Genomic DNA, 23,985 nt, shown 5'->3' on the forward strand with positions numbered 1-23,985 from the left:
TTGAACTAACCACTGTAAGCTTGAAATTGTACAAAAACTATTTGAAAATTAATGTTATTGAATATCTGACACTGTTCATGTCATATACAACAGAATGGTCTTCTAAAATCTCAATGCGTTACTACAGCATGTCTCATCAATATTATTTTTTATATTATTTATAAATGTACAACGTTTAAATACAACAATTGTTTAAAATGTACAACAAAAGTTAAGAGTAAATTTATTTTTCCTGGTCTCAAATGTAACAGACTCATCATACAATAATGAGACCTAATCGAGAGAAAGCAAAGTTGGCTTGATATTAAATATTTGTCTTACTTTATTTTTGTGTATAACTGAACTAATGTAGGAATTCAAGAGTACTGTATGTTGCAATGCTGATAAAGCAAAAACTCCATACAATCATAATGTAGAATGTAGATAACTTTTCAAGACTATGCCTGCTTGTTTTCTGTAAGTAAATAAAAAGTCTATAAATATATTTCTAATGCTGACAGGAAGTAAGGAATAAACAGGTACAAAATAAATAAAACTAGTTAACACTTTGAACAATACATAATTTTAAGACACATTAATATAAACCAATTTTTGGATACCCTTTGATACATAATAAAAACTTTTAAGATGATTTTTTCTTTGTTTTCATTTCTGCAAACTCTTAAACAGAAAATGTCATTGGCAATGGCACCATGATCCCTGGTTATGTGATTGGCAGCCATCAGAAGATAAAGCAAGAGTCGCTAATCCTGTGCACAAGTTTTAAAAGATATGAAAAGTATTAAGAAGAAAATGTACAAAGAACAAGCAAAGGCACACAGTAATATATATGTATATATAAGCAATTCTTTTAAATAAAAATAAGAGACACAATGAATGTGAAATTACTTAAAAATTATTTTAAATCCGCTGGGTTTCCTCCTTCCTTGCTGAAATATAATTTTAAAATTTACAGTATAACCCATTAATAATGTTTCCCTTCATAACACTAGGATTAGTTATTTTCACAAGTATCCAACATCAATGAAATTATATGTGCATCTTGAGTCTTCAGTGAAAAACATTATATAATGGCTATACTGTACTTAACATCATCTTTATAGCATAACATCCTTATATATTTTCTGGATTGGTATTCAATTGGAACTTTTCTTTGTCCCTAACTCTTCTTCTGCCAGCCATCTTACCCCTATATGGTTTCCCCCTTCTGCCCTGCATTTCTCCCTAGCAACAGGGATTTTGATGGTTGACATCATCTTCTTAGCTCGAGATCCAGCATCACCAACTGGTGCAGGAAGAAGTATTCAGCCATGACTTTTACTAGATGTTTTCCACTTGGCATGAAATAGCTCTATATGCTCCAAGTTGATTCCTGAAAAAGAAAAAAAGAACCAAGTTTGAAACTTCACGAGTAACAAGTTTTAATTATTTATCACCTACATTAAGATAAGTTAAGCGCATTTCGAAGATCGGCTCTATCTTTGTTTTCAGATGGTCAAAAAAATGCAGTTAGGGGTTTCTACTCATTGGGGTCATTACAAACAGCTAAATATCCTCCACTGACCAACAACAGCCAGGAGAGTGCAGACTTATATTATTTATTTATTGCGAAACTCCCTTCCATTGAAGATATCCGTAAGACTCAGTATACTCACAATAATTAATTTTGATATAAAAACATAATAACAATATTAGCAATGTAGTAATTGCAACGAAACAATGGTTAGTTAAAATTTAATAAAGGAACGAATATTTTTGGATACGACTGCCTATCTACGTCTCTTCATTTTCTTATCATACACAAGCCTTATATAAACTGTAAATTTGGTTACTTGATGTAAAGCGCCAGGGTTATTCTTGCATGGGTTAATAAATCCTTCTTATTGCTTTTTAAGGCATATTTTAAGTGAATTGTTTCACTCTCACAGCAGAGCACTGGTTTTAAATTGTTATTTAATTCTATTTTGTTGTTTCGATGGATTGATTTGAATCTAAATATTGTTTGTCATTTATTAGCTTTCAAAATTCTTGAAATTATTATTATTATTAAAGACCAAGAAAATGGAATGATGAATAGCCAAAATTATTAACGAAATATATACAATTTGAAACTCTTGAAGCAAATATAATCTACAATAAAAAGAAAGCCATTGCCAAACGAGAAACAAGAAAGAGACATAGAGCTAATTGGGATAATTTTGTCTCTAACCTAGACAGAGATCTCACTGGAACCAAGAACTTTTTAAAATTTCAAGAAACCTGAGTTAAGAATCAAAAGTTAATGTAAAAATCAATGTTATTAGCAATACAACCTGGATACAATATTTTCAAGAATGTGGTTACATTCCTCTGATAAATCAGAGATTCCTGTATCAAAAAAATAACACTACTCAAATTATAACTGAAGAAGAATTAAATGCTGCCTTCGCAGCTTGTAAAAATAACAAATCACTTGGAGATGAACTAAATCTGAACTATTTAGACATGCTAACAGAAGTCTTATACTTAAATTTCTTGAGTTTTTAAACAGAATTTTGAACAGAGAAACTCCACCAGTTTCTTGACAAAAAGCATTTGTAATTCCCATCTTCAAAGAAGGAAACTTTACAGACTGTGAAAACTACAGAGGAATAAGTCTCCTATACAGTGGTTACAAAATCTTCTCAAGAATTATAGCTGCTAAATTAGAAACTCACTACAGAACTATCATTGGTACCGGTAAGGAGCAAAATGGCTTCCACAAAGAAAGATCATGTGCTGATGGCTACTTTACCCTAAAATTCCTTATTGAAAAAAACAGAAACTTTAACAAAGAAACTCGTATGGCATTTATGGATTATAAAAAAGGCATTCAATCGGATCAACAGAAACAAGGTCTTTAAAATTTTGGCAGATAATGAAACTCCAAATCAAATAATATTGGTTCAGATTGCTCAGAATGGAAACCAATAAATTGTGGAGTACACTAGGGTTGCCCTTTATCGCCACTGTTATTCAATATTTACATTAATGTCCTTATCAGACACTGGAGATTGACAATACATGGAAACATCAAGCTTTCAACCAATAGCACTCTTGACACTTTACTGTATGCAGATGACCAAGTTCTCCTTGCTAACACTGAAGATGAATTGCAATATTCTGCACACCATCTTAATGTAATAGCACAAAATTTTAACATGGAAATTTCTACAGTAAAAACAAATGTAATGGGCAAGTGACTGCCCTTTAAGCATTCATATCCTAGTGTCAATGAATTTCAGAAGTAAAAACAAAATAAGTGGTTCCTATTCTGCCTTTGCTTATTCTTTCGACTTTCTAAAGGATTTTCAGTGTTGCCATGTTTAATTTTATAAGTGTAAAATACTCTAAACGGGTTTCAATCACCAATTTTGCTTACTACTTAATTTCTCCTGTTCTTGCCACTTCATGGGCTCTTCATCATATAAACTGACAGAAAGTATATTTTTTGCCAGAAAACATAGAGAAATTACGTATTGTAACCAAGTCCAGCCAATGTAAAAACTTTTTTTTGTTCTCTTCAGTGTAAAAAAATTAAGTTATCTAGATCTTGGATTTAAATAAATGGATCTGATGATGCTGATATATATTTTATTTAGTAGCATATTGAATACTGTATGAACAAAACTATTAATCTCTAAAGATTTATTTTATAAATAATTATGTAAACCTGTTCCAAATTGTGTAGGAATGAAGATATTTTAGCATTGAAATATTTATTTCATATTTCCATATTTTATCAAAATAAAATTCCTATTTTGGCAGAATTTTCTTCATACTGTGCCAGTCTCTGGTAATCAGTGAAAGTTTGGTAACTTCCGATAAACGAAGTGTTTTGCATGAAGGGGTGAGTTTGTGGCAAATATCTGTTTATTCATAATAGCAAATGAGCTTACTAACAAAAACTGAAAAAAGTACTTCAAAAGATTTTATTTTCTCCCCAACAAAATCATTCCCAAAGCACATTCTGGAAATTTGCAGAATTTCTACCGATCACTACTACCACTATCACTACCACTATTACTACTGCTGCTGCTGCTGATGATGATGAGACTCACCTGCAGATTTAGCAACACCGAGAGGACTGAACCCTTTGTTGCCTTCATCTTTGCTAGATGCACAACTCTTTTGCCCAGTCAATAGTGTCACCAGTGGTGTCTCAGGAAGCGTTTCATGTACTCCTGTCTGCTGGCTGAAATAATGGCAGCACTCCACCACTTGGAAATAGAGCCTGAAATAATATAATTCTTACCTCCGAATATCTACTATACAAAAATTGTTGGAAAGAGACAAAAGAATACCAGATAATCTAAAATGATCGAACTGCAAAATTCTTAGAATCCCTTTAAGGAATGAAATCACATGCAATGACGAATTACTACTATTTTCTTTACCATATTTTATCTGCAAGTAAAACTATTATTTGCAATGAACTATCTGAATATTACAACTTCTTTAATTGTGTGAAGTCATGGTTTGAATTGAAAATAGTAAGAGGTACAGCAAGGAAAAATATTAGAGACTTCTTGCACAATTAAAATATACAACGTTCTGGAGTAATCTGTTTCACTTCACAGTATATGTGATACACAGCTGATTCAGTAACTTACAAATCGAAAACGCGATCTACATTTTTAATGAGGCGCCTGAAGCTATCATGAGTCAAGGTGATTGATGTGTGCACAAGCAAAACAAAGAAACAGCAGCTGCAAGATGGTGGCACTTCTGCATGAGTTTACCACAGTCGAGCAGCACTTCGTTATGCAATTTTTATGGATAAAAGTTCTGGCAACAAAGGATATTGATAAAGAAAAGCTATTGGTACATAGTGAGCACTGCCTGTCACGTCAAGCTGTCTACAATTAGGTGCAGATTTTCTCTGAAGGATGACAAGTATCTAACACCGAGAGATTGTCATAAAGGTACGTGCAACAGGTTGACGACTTGACCCGAGCAGACTGGATGAAGGGAAACAATATGCTAGCTAGGTGATGACTACAGTTCTGCGTTTGGTTACCTAAAGCCTCCAAGCAACCAGCAATAGTGTAGGTATGTACGGAGTATAGCGTAGCGTGCACACTTCAGGTCTGATGTTCAGTGAACATGTCAAAACAAAATAAAGCTAGACGGTTGGAAATGAGTGCTCCAATAGAAGAATTTGGTAGTGAGCGCTTCATTAGAAAAGAAGAAAACGTATTTATCAGAAAGAAGGAGAATTTTTTTTCTTTTGAAACACTTCAAATGTTTATAGTCACTCATTTTAATGTGCAGAGACTCGTAAAGCTAGTAGTCAGTGTAAATAATTTTGTTTTTACTGTGATTTATTGTATTACTGTAATTTTCGCCATTTATTTACTTATTTATTTATAGATGTATACATACATGGGCTGTGTCCAATTACAAAGTTCACGTGTAAAACAAGTAGGCCTATCCGTAATTAATATCTGTAATCAGGCATTAAATACGGTAATATATGGAAGCAATCTATAAAAATTTCTAAATGCACAAAACTTGAAACATCAGGGTCGAAATATATTTATATATTACAACATTAACTCATTTTTTAATTGTGAATATTCAAATTTCAAAACTATTAATAAATTGTTATATTATTTACTTCTGAACTCATTTTCACTTTGATAAAATCTATGTATTAATTTAAAAAGTGCAATAATTTAAATATTCAAAATTCTGTGAATAGAGAAAAATAATGAGCAATGGTTTTATTTTCTGGGCGAAAAATACATTGTGAAACAAAAAACGTAGGCCTATCTAGAATCTAGACGCGTTTTACTTATTGTGAGAATAATCTTCTGTTGCTTATAAGATGGCTTTAAATAAATATTTAGTTTGTTATTAAAAACACGTGACAATATATTTTGTACATGAGTATTATTCTCATTGTTCAGCGCCTACAGAGGCAGACACACGGATAAGCAGATGTAAACACACGAAACGGAACGGGCAGACGAGTCACTGCTCTCCATTGCAAGCGAAGCTAGTATGATCCATGTGCATCTAACTTGTACAGTTGGTAAAAATGAAAGTGGCTGGCGTCTGAGGGACTAAGTTCGAATCAGGTATTTCCGTGAGCGCTCAGGACAGCCAGGCTTTGTTCAAAAGATTGCGTATATTTTTCTAGTAGTTATAATGGGGAACACAACTGAGGGGCTTAGAACAAAAATCAGGTAAGTGACGGAAACCTAGTTTTGATGAAATTGCAGTTAAAGTTCTACATGCAATGGAATATTATACACTAGTTTGGTGAAATGATGCCCATATAGCAGCACTGCACAGTGTGATCACTTACCTGATTTTATCCCAAAGAAACATCCTTTTGGGCTATCACAGCACGCACTTACCTCATTTTTTTTAATAATGTCACTTACCTGCTTTTTGTTCTAAGCCCCTCAACTATTAATCACTAAAATCTTCCGAGAAAATAATTCATATACGAGATTTAAAACAGACAGATCGTTCAGAGTGTGTAAACAGTGAATATTGTAACACAACACTATATACTGTATAACAAGTTCTCAAGTGGAGTATGACCATTGCTCGTTACAATGCCATTCTGATCGCAGTAAAATTCTTACCGTAGTTCGTAGAGCGATAGCTAAGAGTTCGTGAGGCTGCAAGTTCAAATCTTCGGGGAGTTACTAAACTTTTTTTTTTTGTTGCATTTTAAATGCATCAGTGAAAATATAACAGGTTTTCGTCATTTTTTTATCCTTAGAATACTTTTCCCTTTATTATTTTTTTCGTGTTAATAGAAACTTTTGGCGCTAAATGGAAGTAACACTAAAGACGACAATTAGAGGTTTTCATATTAAAATGCTGTGTTAATTATTTTATTAATCCCTGCTGCTTTGCACACTATTGCCTAAGTAACATTCAGTAAATATGTTGATGGTTAAATAATTGGCAATAATTAATTTGCAAGTGCTGCTACAGGGGAATATGATTGTTATTATACTAATCTAAATCCGTGATCATCAGGGCCTAAACGTAGTAATTGTAGACAAGAAGAAAAACCAAGGAGTTAGCCACCGGCGTGGCTCAGTCGGTTAAGGTGCTTGCCAGCCGGTCTGAAGTTGCGTTCAGGCGCGGGTTCGATCCCCGCTTAGGATGATTACCTGTTTGGGTTTTTTCCGAGGTTTTTCCCAACTTTAAGGCGAATCCTCGGCCTCATCTCGCTAACACCAATCTCATCGACGCTAAATAACCTCGTAGTTGGTACAGCGTCGTTAAATAACCAACTTAAAAAAAAGGAGTTTTAAAAAATGAAAGGACAAAACAAAAAATTCTCTACGGAGATTCGAAGCATGTTGTGGAGATAGTTCAAATCAGCGTCTTGTATTATGGAGTTAACTAAGCGGCGCACGGATGTTTACGGTAGTGAACTGCGCGCTCATCCGAGGGGACTTAGGCCCAATTGTATAAAACTCCCTGACTAAAGATCAACTTTGATCGAAGATCGAAAAGTGAACCGAGTTCAGACACTTCTTCTATTGTATAAAACTTTTCTGCGATCAAATTACCTTGGTTCAAATGCAATCTAAGTTCACGTGAAAAGGATTTGGCAACATCGCATAAACAGGTGAAATACGTGATGCGCGGACAGGTTTGTTCAGTGTTGCCAATCTAGCGACTTTAACTCTTTTTCAACAACAATTTCTTTTAACATTTATATTGCTTAAATAGGGATTTAGGATTTAGCGACCTTTTTAGCACCCCATAGTGAGAAAATTTAATCTTTCTTTGTTGATAATGAGAAATCTGGAGACTTTACAACTACTTTTTGGCGACTTTCCGTACACTCTGTTGGAGACACTGGTTTTTTGTGCAATGTAAATAATGGCGGACAATAAGAAGAAGGTTGACTGTTCTCCGAGTTGTTATCATGTTATGGTGTTTGATACTGCTAAACATAATAAAGCTTTATAAAACAACAATTTTTTTTTGTTTAGTAATACAGTTAATTGAAAATTTATGAATGCACCTATCATACCCATTAATAATTAATGGTTGTTATAAACATAATATAATTATGGGTTATGTTATTAGATACTGCTGAACATGATAGAGCCTTATAAAATATAAGATTGTTTGTGTATTAAGGCAAGAAATTGAAAGAAATATATGTAAATGTACCTATCATATCTATTAATATTAATAACAATGGATATTTTATTTGCACAATCTGTCGCTCGTATATTTCAAACAGAAAAGAAATAACTGAACTTGGATCATCTAACTTAATCGGAGAAATTTCTTCAGTCAAAGTTGACTTTAGTTTGGGACAAATTAATCTCAGATTAGACTTTATACAACACAAAATTCCAAGTTCAGGTGAAACAAGGATCAATTTAACCTCTGATCTAAGATTAAATGGTTTATACAATCGGGCCTTAGAAAATTTTCGCTGCCCAAGAGACCGGCCACTTTCATTTTGACCAAGTGTAGCCAAAATAACCAAACGCAGGACTCTAGTGATGACACGGGTGCATCATTACCGGCGCGAGATAAAGCGTGCACCAACGCCAATGGTACACTCGTGCAGCAGTACCCCAACTTGCGACTGCTGGTTCTTTGTTTAGTTTGTGCGCACGTCGATAATACTGCCATCCAACAGTGACAGCTTCAGGCGCCCCATTAAAAAATGTAGGTCGCTACTTGAATTTGCAGGTTGTTTACTGATTCTCCTAATGTAGTCGTATAATTGATAATATGTATAAAGACTGTGATAAGATGCTTTTTCTAATTGGTTATTTTACGACGCTTTATCAACTGCTACGGTTATCTAACGTCTGAAAGAGATGAAAGTGATAATGCCGGCGAAATGAGTCCAGGATCCAGCGCCGAAAGTGTAATTTAATTTACTTGGTTATTTAACGACGCTGTATCAACTACGAGGTTATTTTAGAGTCGATGGAATTGGTGATAGTGAGATGATATTTGGCGAGATGAGGCCGAGGATTAGCCATAGATTACCTGACATTTGCCTTACGATTGGGGAAAACCTCGGAAAAATCCAACCAGGTAATCAGCCCAAGCGGGAATGGAATCAGCTCCCAAGCGCAACTCCGGATCGGCAGGCAAGCGCCTTAGCCCACAGAGCTACGTCGGTGGCCGCCGAAAGTTACCCAGCATTTCTTCTTAAATGTTGAGGGAAAACTCGGGGAAAAACCTCAACTAGTAACTTGTCCCAACCATGATTTGAGCCCGGTCCCACTCGTTTCACGGTCAAGCATGCTAATCGTTATTCCCATAGCGGTGGACGATAAGATGTTACTCCTAGAGTTACTTAACGGTATTTTTCTTTACACACATTAAAATTTTAACATCAATATGTGGTCTCGACGAGTCCACTGTCAGAATATGTTCACTTTGAGGGGTATTGGGTTAGTTATGGAACGATATTCAGTGCGGTCAGATTCTGTATGGTGTAGAAGAACATCCCGCTGCACAGTAAGTCGGGCGAGGGCAACAATCACATGCTGCTCTCTGCTGCACAAAATCGCCCTCTTCTCACTCGTGCTAAACCGGTATCAGGTCTAAATACAAGCACTGTATATTTAAATGGATCAACCGGTGCTCTATAAGATCTGAACAAAATGAACGACACTTAGTAACAATTACTGTACATTCAATGTTAAGAAGCGTGAAATTATATGCATGGAATGACTTTGTGCAAACAACTTTCCTGGAACAGTCAAATGAGTATGCAAGAACACAACCGGTAATGGGTTGTATTATTATACTACTGTATATATACTCTCACATACAGTTATATTGTACAGATATGTACACATATAGCTTACTGTATATACAGAGTGGAAGGGACCTCTTACATTAATTATTTCACAGAGGTAACAGATGAAGTCAGTGCGAACAACTTTTGCCAAATAAGTTTTTAGATACATCCAGTAGTTTTGAGAATACGAAATGTAACGTATCAAAACGTAGAGTATTCAATGAATTTATTACGAAAATTGTTTGATTTTTAGCATTCTTTATTACGCTATTATTAACTCTAAATTTAATACCATGACACTTACTTAACATTCACAGTAGCTGTTGATTTCTTTGCTTTTTACGTAATTACAAAATAGTAAAGAATATACATTCTTATAAAACACACTATTTCCATTAAACATTTCTTTACATTTGATGTAAACTCAAAATAACACACATTCTGTAACTCAATCTGCATTTAAGTTATCTTTGAAAAAAACAAATGAAATAAACTGATTTAGAAAATAAGTTAACAGTAATACATACTAAGAAATGTGTTCAGTGTTACGTATGTATAGTATTTTGATCGAAACGTATCTGATGAGGTCCACACCTGTGGAGTAACGACTAGCGCGTCTGGCCGCGAAACCAGGTGGTCCGGGTTCGATTCCCGGTCGGGACAAGTTACCTGGTTGAGGTTTCTTCCGGGGTTTTTCCTCAACCCAATAAGAGCAAGAGTAACTTTCGGTGCTGGACCCCGGACTCATTTCACCGGCATTATCACCTTCATCTCATTCAGACGCTTAATAACCTGGGATGTTGAGAAAGCGTCGTAAAATAACCTACTAAAATAAAATAAAAGTATCTGATGAGACGTTTTTGTTTACATTCTCCTCTGGCATATCTTGCATCGTTGCAACACGTTACATTTCGTATTCTCAAAATTATTGAACACATCAAAAAAACTTTGCAACATGTTATCGTTAGATTTCGTATTCTCAAAACTACTGGACGTATCAAAAAACTTATTTGACAAAACTTGTTCGCATTGACTTTATCTATTACCTTTGTGAATTAATGTAATAGGTTTTCTTCTACCCCAGCTACATATACGAGTATAATACTTACTTACTTATTGGCTTTTAAGGAACCCGGAGGTTCATTGCCGCCCTCACATAAGCCCGCCATTGATCCCTATCCTGAGCAAGATTAATCCAGTCTCTACCATCATATCCCACCTCCCTCAAATCCATTTTAATATTATCTTCCCATCTACGTCTCGACCTCCCCAAAGGTCCTTTTCCCGCCGGCCTCCCAACTAACACTCTATATACATTTCTGGATTCGCCCATACGTGCTACATGCCCTGCCCATCTCAAGCGTCCGGGTTTAATGTTCCTAATTATGTCAGGTGAAGAATACAATGCGTGCAGCTCTGCGTTGTGTAACTTTCTCCATTCTCCTGTAACTTCATCCCTCTTAGCCCCAAATATTTTCCTAAGAACCTTATTCCCAAACACCCTTAATCTCTGTTCCTATCTCAAAGTGAGAGTCCAAGCTTCACAACCATATAGAACAACCGGTAATATAGCTGTTTTATAAATTCTAACTTTCAGATTTTTTGACAGCAGACTAGATGACAAAAGCTTCTCAACCGAATAATAACAGGCATTTCCCATATTTATTCTGCGTTTAATTTCCTCCTGAGTGTCATTTATATTTGTTACTGTTGCTCCAAGATATTTGAATTTTTCCACCCCTTCGAAGGATAAATCTCCAATTTTTATATTTCCATTTCGTACAATACTCTGGTCACGAGACATAATCATATACTTAGTCTTTTCGGGATTTACTTCCAACCCTATCGCTTTACTTGCTTCAAGTAGAATTTCCGTGTTTTTGCCTAATCGTTTGTGGATTTTCTCCTAACATATTCACGTCATCCGCATAGACAAGAAACTGATGTAACCCGTTAAATTCCAAACCCTCTGTGTTATCCTGAACTTTCCTAATGGCATATTCTAGAGCAAAGTTAAAAAGTAGAGGTGACAATGCATCTCTCTGCTTTAGCCCGCAGTGAATTGGAAAAGCATCAGATAGAAACCGGCCTATACGGACTCTGCTGTAAGTTTCACTAAGACACATTTTAATTAATGGAACTAGTTTCTTGGGAATACCAAATTAAATAAGAATATCATATAAAACTTCTCTCTTAACCGAGTCATATGCCTTTTTGAAATCTATGAATAACTGATGTACTGTATCCTTATACTCCCATTTTTTCTCCAATATCTGTCGAATACAAAAAATCTGATCAATAGTCGGTCTATTACGCCTAAAACCACACTGATGATCCCCAATAATTTCATCTACATATGGAGTTAATCTTCTCAAAAGGATATTCGACAAAATTTTATACGACGTCAACAAAAGTGATATTCCTCGAAAGTTACTACAGTTAGTCTTGTCCCCCTTCTTAAAAATAGGTACGATTATGGACTCCTTCCATTGTTCTGGTATAATTTCCTTTTCCCAAATTACAAGTACAAGTTTATAAATTTCGCTAGATAATGCTTCCACCCTCTTGTATTAATTCAGCTGGAATTTGATCAATACCTGGAGACTTGTACTTTTTCAGATTTTCTATCGCAATTTCGACTTCAGAAAGTGTGGGTTGCGGTATAAATGGCTCAGCAGTTTGTATTTGAATTTCGTCCTTCAAAATACGAGTATAATACGGATATTAATGTCATTTATAAAAATAATGTTTGCCAAAGAAGGAATAGAGAAATCAATTGTTGCAAAATGTATACCATCAGTTTTAATAAAAAAAATCAATCAATAGCAAAACTTCTAACTTACCATGCCTCTTTGTCCTTTTTCTTGGGATACTTGATCAGCGGCAATGGCAGGCGTTCATGTGAGCGTTGGGCTCGTAAGAAACGATTTCCTCTTTGGAACTGTGACTCCAGCCAGCGGATAGTTTCTCGTGCTCTTCCAATTTCTCTTTTCAGTTCATCTAGTGCTGACACAACTAAACAATTCATAATATCTTACACATATCATTCACTTGTGAAATTACCAATAAAATTTGAGCACAACACTGTTTATCAGAAGTCATTTTTTACAGCAAATGCAACATAATGCATAACACTGCCTACTAAGTAATAACTACTACCACTCTTAATAATAAGAAAAACCGTGGAGCGGCAGCCTACACAGACAAAGGTCGACCACACAACTGCTGACTTCACATCTACGTGCCTCAGCAGAGGTAAACGATTATTCAACTAGCACGGAATAACTCGTGGTTAGCATGATGATTTCTCCCAGGTGTTATAGTTGGCTTATGAAACCATATTTTGCTAAGATGTATAGCTCCCCAAATTCATCTTGGTCCCATACTCTGGCTGAAATTTCATGAGAAAATGTCTTCCCTAATGAGCGCTTCAACCAACGCTCATTCCATATCGTTAGTCTAAGGCATGACGCTTAAGACTAACTGATACGTAATACGTATAAAAAATCGCAACAAATTTCTGAATTGAATTAAATTGCTTTTTACTTCTGTTTAATCTTTATTTTTTAATTTATCACATATTATGTAATACTCATAATATGGAAGTTATTCATTAAATGTTATATTCTTTATAAACATTGCAGTGATTAATGAGAAAGTCATTCATTCATTCATTCATTCATTCATTCATTCATTCATTCATTCATTCATTCATTCATTCAGTGTTCTGCACGAGGACAAGTCTTTCACTGCAAACCCATCTTTCTCCAATCTTTCCTATTTTCTGCTTTCCTCTTCGTTTCCTCAGATGATCCATACATCTTAATGTCGTCTATGATCTGATATCTTCTTCTACCCCGAGCTCTTCTCCCATTCACCATTCCTTCCAGTACATCTTTCAGTAGGCAGTTTCTCTTCAACCAGTGATACAATCAATTCCTTTTCCTCTTCCTGATTGGTTTCAGCATCATTCTTCCTTCACACACTCTTTCCAACACAGCTTCATTTCTAATTCTGTCTGTCCACTTCACACGCTCCATTCTTCTCCATATCCACATTTCAAATGCTTCTATTAGCTTCTCTTCACTTCGTCGTAATGTCCATGTTTCTGCCCCATACAATGCCACACTTCATACAAAGCACTCCACTAGTCTTTCCCTTAGTTCTTTTTTCAGAGGTCCGCAGAAAATACTCCTATTTCTATTAAAAGCTTCCTTGGCCATTGCTATCCTCCTTTTGACAGCTGGCAGCAGTCCATGTTACTGCTTATAGTACACTGTCCACTTGCTCTACTGCCTCATTTAGAATTCGCAAGTTTACCTTCTTTACTTTTCTTCCTGTGATCATGCTCTTCGTCTTATTTGCATTTATCTTCATCCCTACTGCTCACAGCTGTCATTTAGCTAGCATATCCTTTATTATCATTTTCTCTTCTGGTAACAAAGCCATATCAGCAAATCTTATGCACTTTATTCTTCTTCCTCCTACTCTCACTTCTCCTATGTTCTGAAAACAGTTCTTTACTAAATCCACCAAAATAGATGTTGAATAGGGTAGGTGATAAAAGACATCCTTGACGTACTCCTCTTCCAATTTCACTTCCTTCTGAAATTTCTTCTCCTATCCTGACTTTGACTCGTTGTTTTATATAAAGATTACTGAACAATCTTCTCTCTTTCCAATTCACATCTGTTTTCTTTAAGATCCCCATCAGTTTATACCAATCCAATCTGTCAAAAGCCTTTTCTTGGTCCACAAATACTACATACACTTCTTTATTCTTCTCTAGGTATCTTTCGCCCATTGTCCTTAGTCCAATTGCATCTCTCGTACCTTTTAACTTCCTGAAGCTAAACTGCTCTTCTTCCAACTGTTCTTCTATCTTATATTTAGATACAAAATTCAAAATTTATATAATATACCGTACTTAATATATGCTATAATCTTAAAAAAAAGAATGCATTTTATATTCGTAAGCTCGGAAAGGATACCTACACAGAAATTACTATTTTAAATTTTCATACAAAATACAGGAATATATAAATAAAAGGAAAGAACAGGTAAAAAGAAAAAAGTGATGACCATGCAGTCAAATAAATAATCAACTTTAAACCTGTTGGAAGGGGAAATACGAGGGAGAGTCAAAAAGTAACCTGAATAATTGTTTTATTAACTGAATGTATATAATAAAACTACAAACACTTCATCACTTTTCAACATAGCCCCACTACGTTCAATGCAAATGTTCCTGTTACATATACACTACCGTTCGTGAAACGTGCAACATCCAAAAAGAATGGCCCGAACGACTCCATTCGGGAGATGTGTAGAACAGTATACCACCATTATTTGATAAGTTTCCAGAGAGATAGCGTACCGTGACGACCGTACAGCTTATCCACAGTGTTGAGTCGACGTTGAAGTACTGCAACGGGTGTGGACCTGTCTGCGTCAACGGTTCGTCGCCGTCTTTTGAGGGCTGGACTAGTGGTTCGCATGCCATTGCGTCGACTTCTATTGTCCAGAAACCACCAACGCCTCAGAATCAATGGGCACGTAACGCCGTCATTGTCGTGCTGAGTGACAAAATATGTTTTCGGACGAGTCCCGCTTCAACTTGTCCTACAATGATGGCCGCAAACGTGTTAGACGCTACCGTGGTGAACGCAATCTGAGAGCCTACATTGTTGAGCGGTATAGCGGACAAACGCCTAGTGTAATGGTTTGGGGTGCCATTGGATATAATATGCGATCTCGCTCCTACGTATTCAGGGCAATCTGAATAGCAATCGCTTCAGAGCCCGAGGTACTGTACTCCTTCTGGCAACTCCACATGCCACATTTCAGCAGGACAATGCCCGACCACATTTGGCGAGGATTGTGCAAACCTTCTTCGAAGAATGACGGGGATCACTGCTTCCCTGGCCTTCACGTTGGCCAGACATGTCGCCCATCGAACATGTATGGGATATGGTTGGTCGGCAACTTGTTCGTCATGGTCCTTCAGCACTCACTCTTGACGCTTTGTGGACTCACATACAAACTAGGTGGAGGGAGATTCCCCAGGAACATATCAAAGTCCTCTTTGATTCCATGCCACGACGCTTAGAGGCTCTGATTGCAGCGCATGGAGACTTCATACCATACTGAAATTTCATAGTCACAGATCAAGTACAGTTCTGTAATTCCAATCATTTGTGTATTGTCATGTACCTGATCTGTGGTATTAATTTCATTTCAGTCACATGTATTCTTCTTGGTGTTGCAATTTCCACGAACATTAGTGTAATATATGTGTAGTACTGCGATCTACTATAAAAGTCTGATTTTTTATTTATATATTAAGGTTACTTTTTTACTTTCCCTCATATTGTAAGATCAAGAAAAATAAACTGAACAATTTTCATTGTCGAAAATGTCAAAACAAAGGAAATCTAAAGCATTTATTCCATATGAATGATGTTGATGAGGACGACAACGACGACGACATAAATGTGTTCCCTCATATTTGAAATAAATTTCCTTCTATATTACAGATATGTGCTATTTAAAAATTGATCAAGAAAATTATTGTATAATGTAAGAAGAAAAAGTATTCCATATAATGCAACAGGAAAAAGTCTGAGGGAGTTAGATCAGGAGAATGAAATGAGATCCGCTTTCCAATATATATTTCTCGTTCAAAAATCGTTAAACGTTGTACACAATGCAATGCAGTATGATGCTTTTTCATCTGTGAAGAACTGTACATTTACTTATTTCGGTACAGCATATCGTATAAGAAGGAGAGTTGATTCAAATGCAACACTTCCTATTTCCTGAACTGCACATATGACTGAAAATTAATTCACCGATCCGTGCGAGTTTCATATACGTAGAAGTAAAATTCATCAGCATTTGAAAATATACTGTGGATATCAGCCAGAATCGCCACTATAAGACGGTAGGTTAACTGCGTGAGGTGTACAAGTATTTAAAAGATGCTAAATCAAGTCCTGCGTGCTATTTATTGAGATAATGAACAGTCAAAGGCATGGACTGCATGAATTTGACCGGAGAAAATTGTACATTTTCTTCACTTTGAAAAAAAAAAAGAGATAGAGATTCGACACAGCAACCTTAGAAGAGAACGCAATGCAAATTTAGTTACCTTGACAAATACAGCTCACAGTCCTGCTTTACAACACTATCACCTGTTCTGCTGCACGAAATGTAACTTCATAGTTAGCGATTCCTAGACAATGACGCTGTTGAGAAGAAATTCATTCTTACTAATGTTAAATTTTGCAGGGCGTGTTAAATGACGCTGTCAACAAAGGCTGTTAAGAAGAAATTTATTTTTATTAATGTTAAATTTTACAGGGCTGTCAACAAAGGCTGTTGAGAAGAAATTCATTCTCACTAATGTTAAATTTTACAGGGCGTGTTAAATGACGCTGTCAACAAAGGCTGTTCAGAAGAAATTCATTCTTACTAATGTTAAATTTTACAGGGCGTGTTAAATGACGCTGTCAACAAAGGCTGTTGAGAAGAAATTCATTCTTACTAATGTTAAATTTTACAGGACGTGTTAAATGACGCTGTCAACAAAGGCTGTTGAGAATAAATTCATCCTTACTAATGTTAAATTTTACAGGACGTGTTAGAGATTTTTTCGGTGTTTAAGAAATTTGCATAATGTAGTGGAAAGTATGTGGAAAAAAACATGTTATTAACTGCCCGATGTAGGGGTAAATATAAATTTCAGTAATACTGACACCCTTGTATACCCTGTAATGTTCTTAATAGGGTAAAAGTACAGTTTAAACTTATGGCTGGTAATATACAGCAATAATTATAACTTAGATAAAAATAAGTACTTGGTATGGAATAAAGATTAATATAAATTTAAAACATTTGCAAACAAATTTACGTTGAAATATTGCTCAAAACTTTATTATATTAAATCGACATGGAAAATAACAAACAAAAGCATAGGAGTTGTAAGGATAAAAATATTTCAAAAGAATACTCACCAACAGAAGGAATAAGGATGATGAATTTTCGGGCTCCTACCAGCTGTTTCACTAAATGTATATAATGAATTAGGGCATCACTGTCTACTGCAAGGTAAGGGGAGAAGGAGGCACCTCGACGTCGAACCCTGGACTCCAAGTCACGCACTTCAGCACGCAGCCATAGTTGACCCATATGATGCATCAACTGACCTCGACGAGAGGTTGAGCTTGGGTTTGAAGCGGAGGCAGAATGATGGTTTATTCCGGCATCATTGTCATCTGGCACCTGCTACCAGAAGGGTCAATTGTTACTGACCTCAATTCATAAATTTTCAGTGTCATTATGAAGCGACCACGACCTCAGTATGACAGCACCTTGTTTCAGTACATCACCAGTCATTCCACAATATGCATGACGTGAATAATTTGACAGTCATGGATCCATACTCTACTGAGTAAATGTGAGGATCAAAATAATAATTAAGAAAGTGGTAAATATTTAAACATTTTCGTCATGTCTTACATTAGTCAAACTGACTGCATTCGACCAACCACATATACTGACATTTAAAAAATGTTGATTTATTTCGCAATAACTAACATCTCGAGTGTTCTAGATGGAAGTCACGTGCGTTACTCTAAATAAGCTATTGTATGAATGTAGTAGACTTTTGGGCAAAATAGAAAATAAGTTTGATGCTGAGAACCTGGAATACCCACAAAATATCTTAAAATTTTTACGAGAAATAAATATTGGTTTTAATTTACTGCATGATAAAAAAATTTATAACACAATATCTGCCAAAACAAATAGTGTTAACATTCTTGATTGAATTATACAAAAAATGAAATGATTTAGTTTTATAATAATTAGATCACCTCCTTATTCATACCAGTTAAATGCAGCCTTTAAAATTGTATGCGATAGTGTCATTTAAAATAATAATTGATGACATTAATTCTTGCCATCCTAATTCTTTGTATTTGAAGCTCTCCACTAGTCTTATGAATTAGTATATATCTCGTCTGTAATCAAACTCATCATTAACGCCCTTTCGTCGGCCTTCGCAATAGCCCGATGTTTTGCACTGTGTTTCAATATTTTATTTTATTTTTTAAATATATTTCCAGCAAAATAACGAACTATTACGTTAAAATACCATAATCTACTTGTTGCATGGCTGGTACACAGAGACTAATCTTAAAGGTCTGTTACCTGACGGTGGTTGGGTTATGGTGAATATGTTTAATTATCATGAAACTGAATTTCTTTAAAAGTTCTGTAACTACTCACAGATTCCATTCTCAAAGTACTATCATTAGAGGCTTGCAAAGTCAACACACGGCTACACTACCCAACATCTTTACCATAACTCAATCCTTTCTCTTTTTTTACTTGGTTATTTAGCGACATGGTATTTGGCGAGATGAGGCCGAGGATTCGTCATAGATTACCTGACATTTGCCTTATGGTTGGGGAAAACCTCGGAAAAAACTCAACCAGATAATCAGCCCAAGCGGGAATCGAACCACGCCCGAGCGCAACTCCTGATCGGCAGGCAAGCGACTTACAAGGAGAGGATACGCTCTGTATATCACCGAATGGAATAAGATTGTGTGAGATGAAAGTACAAGACGTACTGTTTAAAGTCATACCTGGTATGGGTGGCCAATGACCCCTCGTTTTGAAAATAATGGCTATTGTTTGTGACGTACTTCCGTTAGGTGCTTAATAGGGAAGCATTATACTGTGTAACAGCGTAGACCATATGGTTGGATGCTGAGTTGTTATCCAGACAACCTAAGTTCGAATCTTAACTGGTCCTATATATTTTTTCTTTTAATAATGATTAATATTGTGATCACAGTTATCTATTTACATATATCATATTTCTCAATGTATTGAACGCTTCATCATGTTTTAAACAAATTATAATTAACTAACATTGTATTGTAAAGGATAAACAATGAAATATTACTCATGTAGGCAGGTAAGATGTGTCACTGGTATCTGTTCTGTTTCTGTAGCAGCTATTCCACTTCATTTTGTACCCGATTAATTATGATAAATGTTATAAAAAAACACAAAACATACATATTTCCTGCACCATGCACAGCAAATCAAAGAAAGTTGTCCACAGTCACACACATTTTTCCGCACTTCTACTGCGAAACAGATATCATTCACACTCACAAACACTTCTCATTTGTTTATTAATTTTGATGCATAACACGCATATTTCAACATAGCTTTGAATATAGGAGCTGACAACTGAAAGTGAATAAAAAAATAAAAAAATAAATACTACTACTACTACTACTTCTACTACTACTACTACTACTACTACTACTACTACTACTACTACTACTACTACTACTACTACTACTACTACTACTACTACTACTAATAATAATAATAATAATAATAATAATAATAATAATAATAATATCAAGCTTTAAAAAATGAGAAGGCATTAGTATTCGAACTCAGGCTACCTGGATGACAACTGAGCATCCAACCATATGAGTTACGCAATTACACAGTCTAATGTTACAGTCTACCACTTAGTCTAAAAAAGAATCTTATTCAGACGCTTGTAATGCCCCATTTTGATTATTGCGATTCCTTACTAACTAATGTAAGTTCACTCTTAGCTGAGAGACTACAACGTGTTCATAATGTGTGCATACGATTCATCTGCAATACTCGTAAATTTGACCATATAACACCTTCCCTCCAGTTACTTTCATGGGTGCGTCTGAAGGAACGAAGAACAATACATTCACTGTCTCTTCTATTTAGAATCATGCATACTTCTACTCCGAATTACCTGTTATCGCGCTTTCAATTTCTTACAACTCTTCGAAACCGATATCAAGCACTTCTTTCTATCCCTCATCATAGAACGTCCCTATACTCATCCTCCTACACTGTAGAAATACCTCGTCTCTGGAATTCGCTACCTAATGATGTCAGGAACTGCCGGACTTTATCACAATTCAAAATTAAATTGGAAAATTTTGTCTTGTTTAATGCTTTTTAGATATTGCTAGAAGTGTTGATGTGTTTTTTTTACTCCAGATTAAAATCGCAAGTTTCTTGTTTATGTTAGTTAATTAGGATACAATTAATTATACTTAATCACTCATTTAAAGTTTGTGTGACTGCAACCTGTGTATATTTTTGTGTGACTTTACTTCGTTTATAGTGTTTTTTTTTTCTTTTTATTTCTGTTATTGTATTTGTATTCCTGGTGTTGTGGAAGAGAAGGCCTGATAGCCTTAACTACACCAGAATAAATAAATAAATAAATAAATAAATAAATAAATAAATAAATAAATAATGTTTTCCTATTAGACATCTAACGGAAGTATGTCACAAACAATAGCCAATATTTTCAAAACGAGGGGTCATTGGCCACCCATAACAGGTATGACTTTAAACAGCACGTCTTGTACTTTCATGTCACAAAATCTTATTTAATTCGGTGATATACAGAGCGTGTCCTCTCCTTGTTAGCCGACTGAGCTACACCGGTGGCTAACGCAATCCTAAATATCTAAACATTCTTATCATTAAGCTCTATGAGGAGAAGACGCAAGGGACAGACTATTCATAATATGGTGTTGCGACACGAACATAATTCCATGGTTGTAGCAGTTAAACCACAATATTAAATTACTTAAATCCAACACAGTAAGCGAATCTTCGAAAGTCTCGAGCGATATTTACATGGAGGATGCAATATGTAGTTATAATTTCAACGCACTGTTGCAAAAACCAAAATATTACAAATGTTTGCATATTTGAAGGACAAAACTAAAATTCTTTCAATAATTTATTATTATAATACACTGCTCTCTTAAATTGACTGACCACATTGGGAATTAACTCAATGGCTTTCTCAAAACACGCCATGAAATGTTTCACATAAAACAATTTTTTTCTCGAAAAGGAAGCAAAAACAAGCAAAATTGTATTAAACTTTTTTTGTTTGAAATACCGTATCTCAAAGAATAACCCATGGAAATTAATGACATTACTGAAGGTTCAACCTGTATATATAAATATATATTATCTGCTATGTCTTGTGTTGTAGTTTATGACATTCGCAACAATGCAAAATGTGCCTTAAATTATAACCAATTTTATTGCAAAAAGTAAGTAGCTCCATTATTTGCTTATGTTTTACCCCTTAAATTGCTGACTGTAATAAATGAGTGAGTAATAAAATGAAGCTGCTAGGTACCTAGGACATACTCTGAAAAAGGAAGAAGCTCAGTTAAAATTCGAATTTTTTTATAATGTTTTTTGTTGTTTTCCACAACTTCGTAAAAATGGAACTACCTCGTTTTTGCAGAGTGCCTTTCGTTTCTACACATTTGATCGTTCAGTATTACATACGTGTGGTATCTGGCAACGATGTGCGCATAGTTTCAGGAACTATTTCCAGAGAGCAACGCAAGTAGACAACGGGTATTTCTATTTCTTGCAAAAATTGTCTTCGTGTGATCAAGAAGGCAGTGCCGTCACCCTCTCACAGTCGAATGAAATTGAATAATTGTGAATTTAATTAATGATGCAAACTTTTTTTTTGCCGGAATAAAACTAGCCCGCTTTATTCAAACTTCAAACTCAAGGTATAAAATTTATATCTGATAGACTGTTTAAAGGGCAACAGAGAACGGTCCACACCTGTGGAGTAACGATTAGCGCGTCTGACCACGAAACCAGGTGGCCCATTTTCTGTTAGTTTCAAAGTGATTGTTTCAATAATAATTTTCAAAATGTTATTTTATTATTTTTTATGTTTTTTTGGAGTGCAAAATATACAGGAAAATGTTTTTTAACGAAATATTCAATGAAATCAAAGCATTAATTGCCGAAATCAGGGTAAAATAATTACAATAAAATCATAATCCTAGTGATTATACATTTTAAATGCATTCAATATAATAATGATATTATATTCTGAAGTGAGCGAAATGATAATGAAATTTGACGTAGGACTTCTTTTTATCATAACAGAATGATATTAAAACTATAAACATATCTTACTGAAGGTAGAAAACATAATAATGAATAATAATAATAACAACGTCTCAGTGTTCAAATGCTTGCCATAATTGCCACTGAATGGGAATTTCACGAGTTTAAAACTAGCCGACGGCAATAAACTCTAACCAATGATACAGATTTTAAGCATGGTTTTCTTTCAATAAAACAAGATTTTGGGATCGTCTACAGTATTTATATATTATAGCACGTACAGTAGAGGAGGTAAGACCTGTCCTGTGATCTTAGCATGTGCCGTGGCTATATCACCAATGGGTATGGAGGGGGAAGATAAGTTTTAGTCCGAGATGAACTTCCGTGTCGGTAGATACGTAGGTATAATATTAATCATTATGATACAAACTCTCTTTCTAATCGCTCTCTCACAGCTCACACGCCAGGTCTCGCCTACTCATCTGTATAATCACCTTGACCCAAGAAAAATTGTCTCTGCGGGTCAAAATTTCGATTCAGACAGTAGACGTTTCTGCAGGATTCTACCTCGTGGAGCTTCAGAGACATATGAAAAGCTGTGAAAATAGGAAAATAGGATGCTAACAGCCTTCGAAAGTCCCGGACTTAAGGGACATGAAAAATGGAGACTATTATTGAAAAATATTTAGAACGATAATTTGATGGCCACTGAGAACGTAAAGATTTTATTATGCCTCGTTATTGGTCCACCGCTGTGGAGTAACGGTTAGCATGTTTGACTGTGAAACGAATGGGTCCGGGTTCAAATCCTGGTTGGAAGAAGTTACCTGGTTGAGGTTTTTCCTCAACCAATTAAGCAGAATTGCGGGGTAACTTTCGGCGTTGGATCTCGGACTCATTTCACCATTATTAATGCAATATGTCATTATTATCATTACCATAGCTCGGATTAAGTTCACGGTTCAACGTGCTGTGCCTATACACATTCAAGAGCGCACCGTTCGGCGACAAAACCAGGAGTGGTAAGTACAATAAGCGTCAGTGCAAGTTTTCGGGTCCCTCCTCCGTAAAAAATACTTCATTATTTTATAATTGTGCAAGAATTATAAGAAATTTTGATGTACGTAAATATAGAAAATGTAGGTAAGTAAGTATGCAGTTCTTTCTTTAAAGGTTCTTTCAACCATCAAAGCTATTCGGAGTCGTAAAGTGATGTATGG

General features: G+C 35.3%; 1 protein-coding gene across 3 annotated transcripts in view; it reads right to left on the reverse strand.

The window, feature by feature from the left end:
* Positions 1 to 543: 543 nt before the first annotated feature.
* Positions 544 to 23,985, reverse strand: part of Smg5 (Smg5 nonsense mediated mRNA decay factor) — a 535,039-nt gene continuing 511,597 nt past the window's right edge. For 2 of the 3 annotated variants that reach the window (XM_069823861.1, XM_069823859.1), the window contains 4 exons: positions 17,794 to 18,064; positions 12,622 to 12,793; positions 4,080 to 4,252; positions 544 to 1,372 (listed from right to left, as the gene is read on the reverse strand). In XM_069823861.1, coding sequence (XP_069679962.1) covers positions 1,305 to 1,372; positions 4,080 to 4,252; positions 12,622 to 12,793; positions 17,794 to 18,064 — 684 coding nt within the window. In that variant the 3' untranslated portion in view covers positions 544 to 1,304. The remainder of the gene's footprint in view (positions 1,373 to 4,079; positions 4,253 to 12,621; positions 12,794 to 17,793; positions 18,065 to 23,985) is intronic. The other variant, XM_069823860.1, reaches the window with a different exon arrangement.

This window comes from Periplaneta americana, chromosome 4 (genome assembly GCF_040183065.1).
Source record: "Periplaneta americana isolate PAMFEO1 chromosome 4, P.americana_PAMFEO1_priV1, whole genome shotgun sequence".
Classification (NCBI taxonomy): domain Eukaryota; kingdom Metazoa; phylum Arthropoda; class Insecta; order Blattodea; family Blattidae; genus Periplaneta; species Periplaneta americana.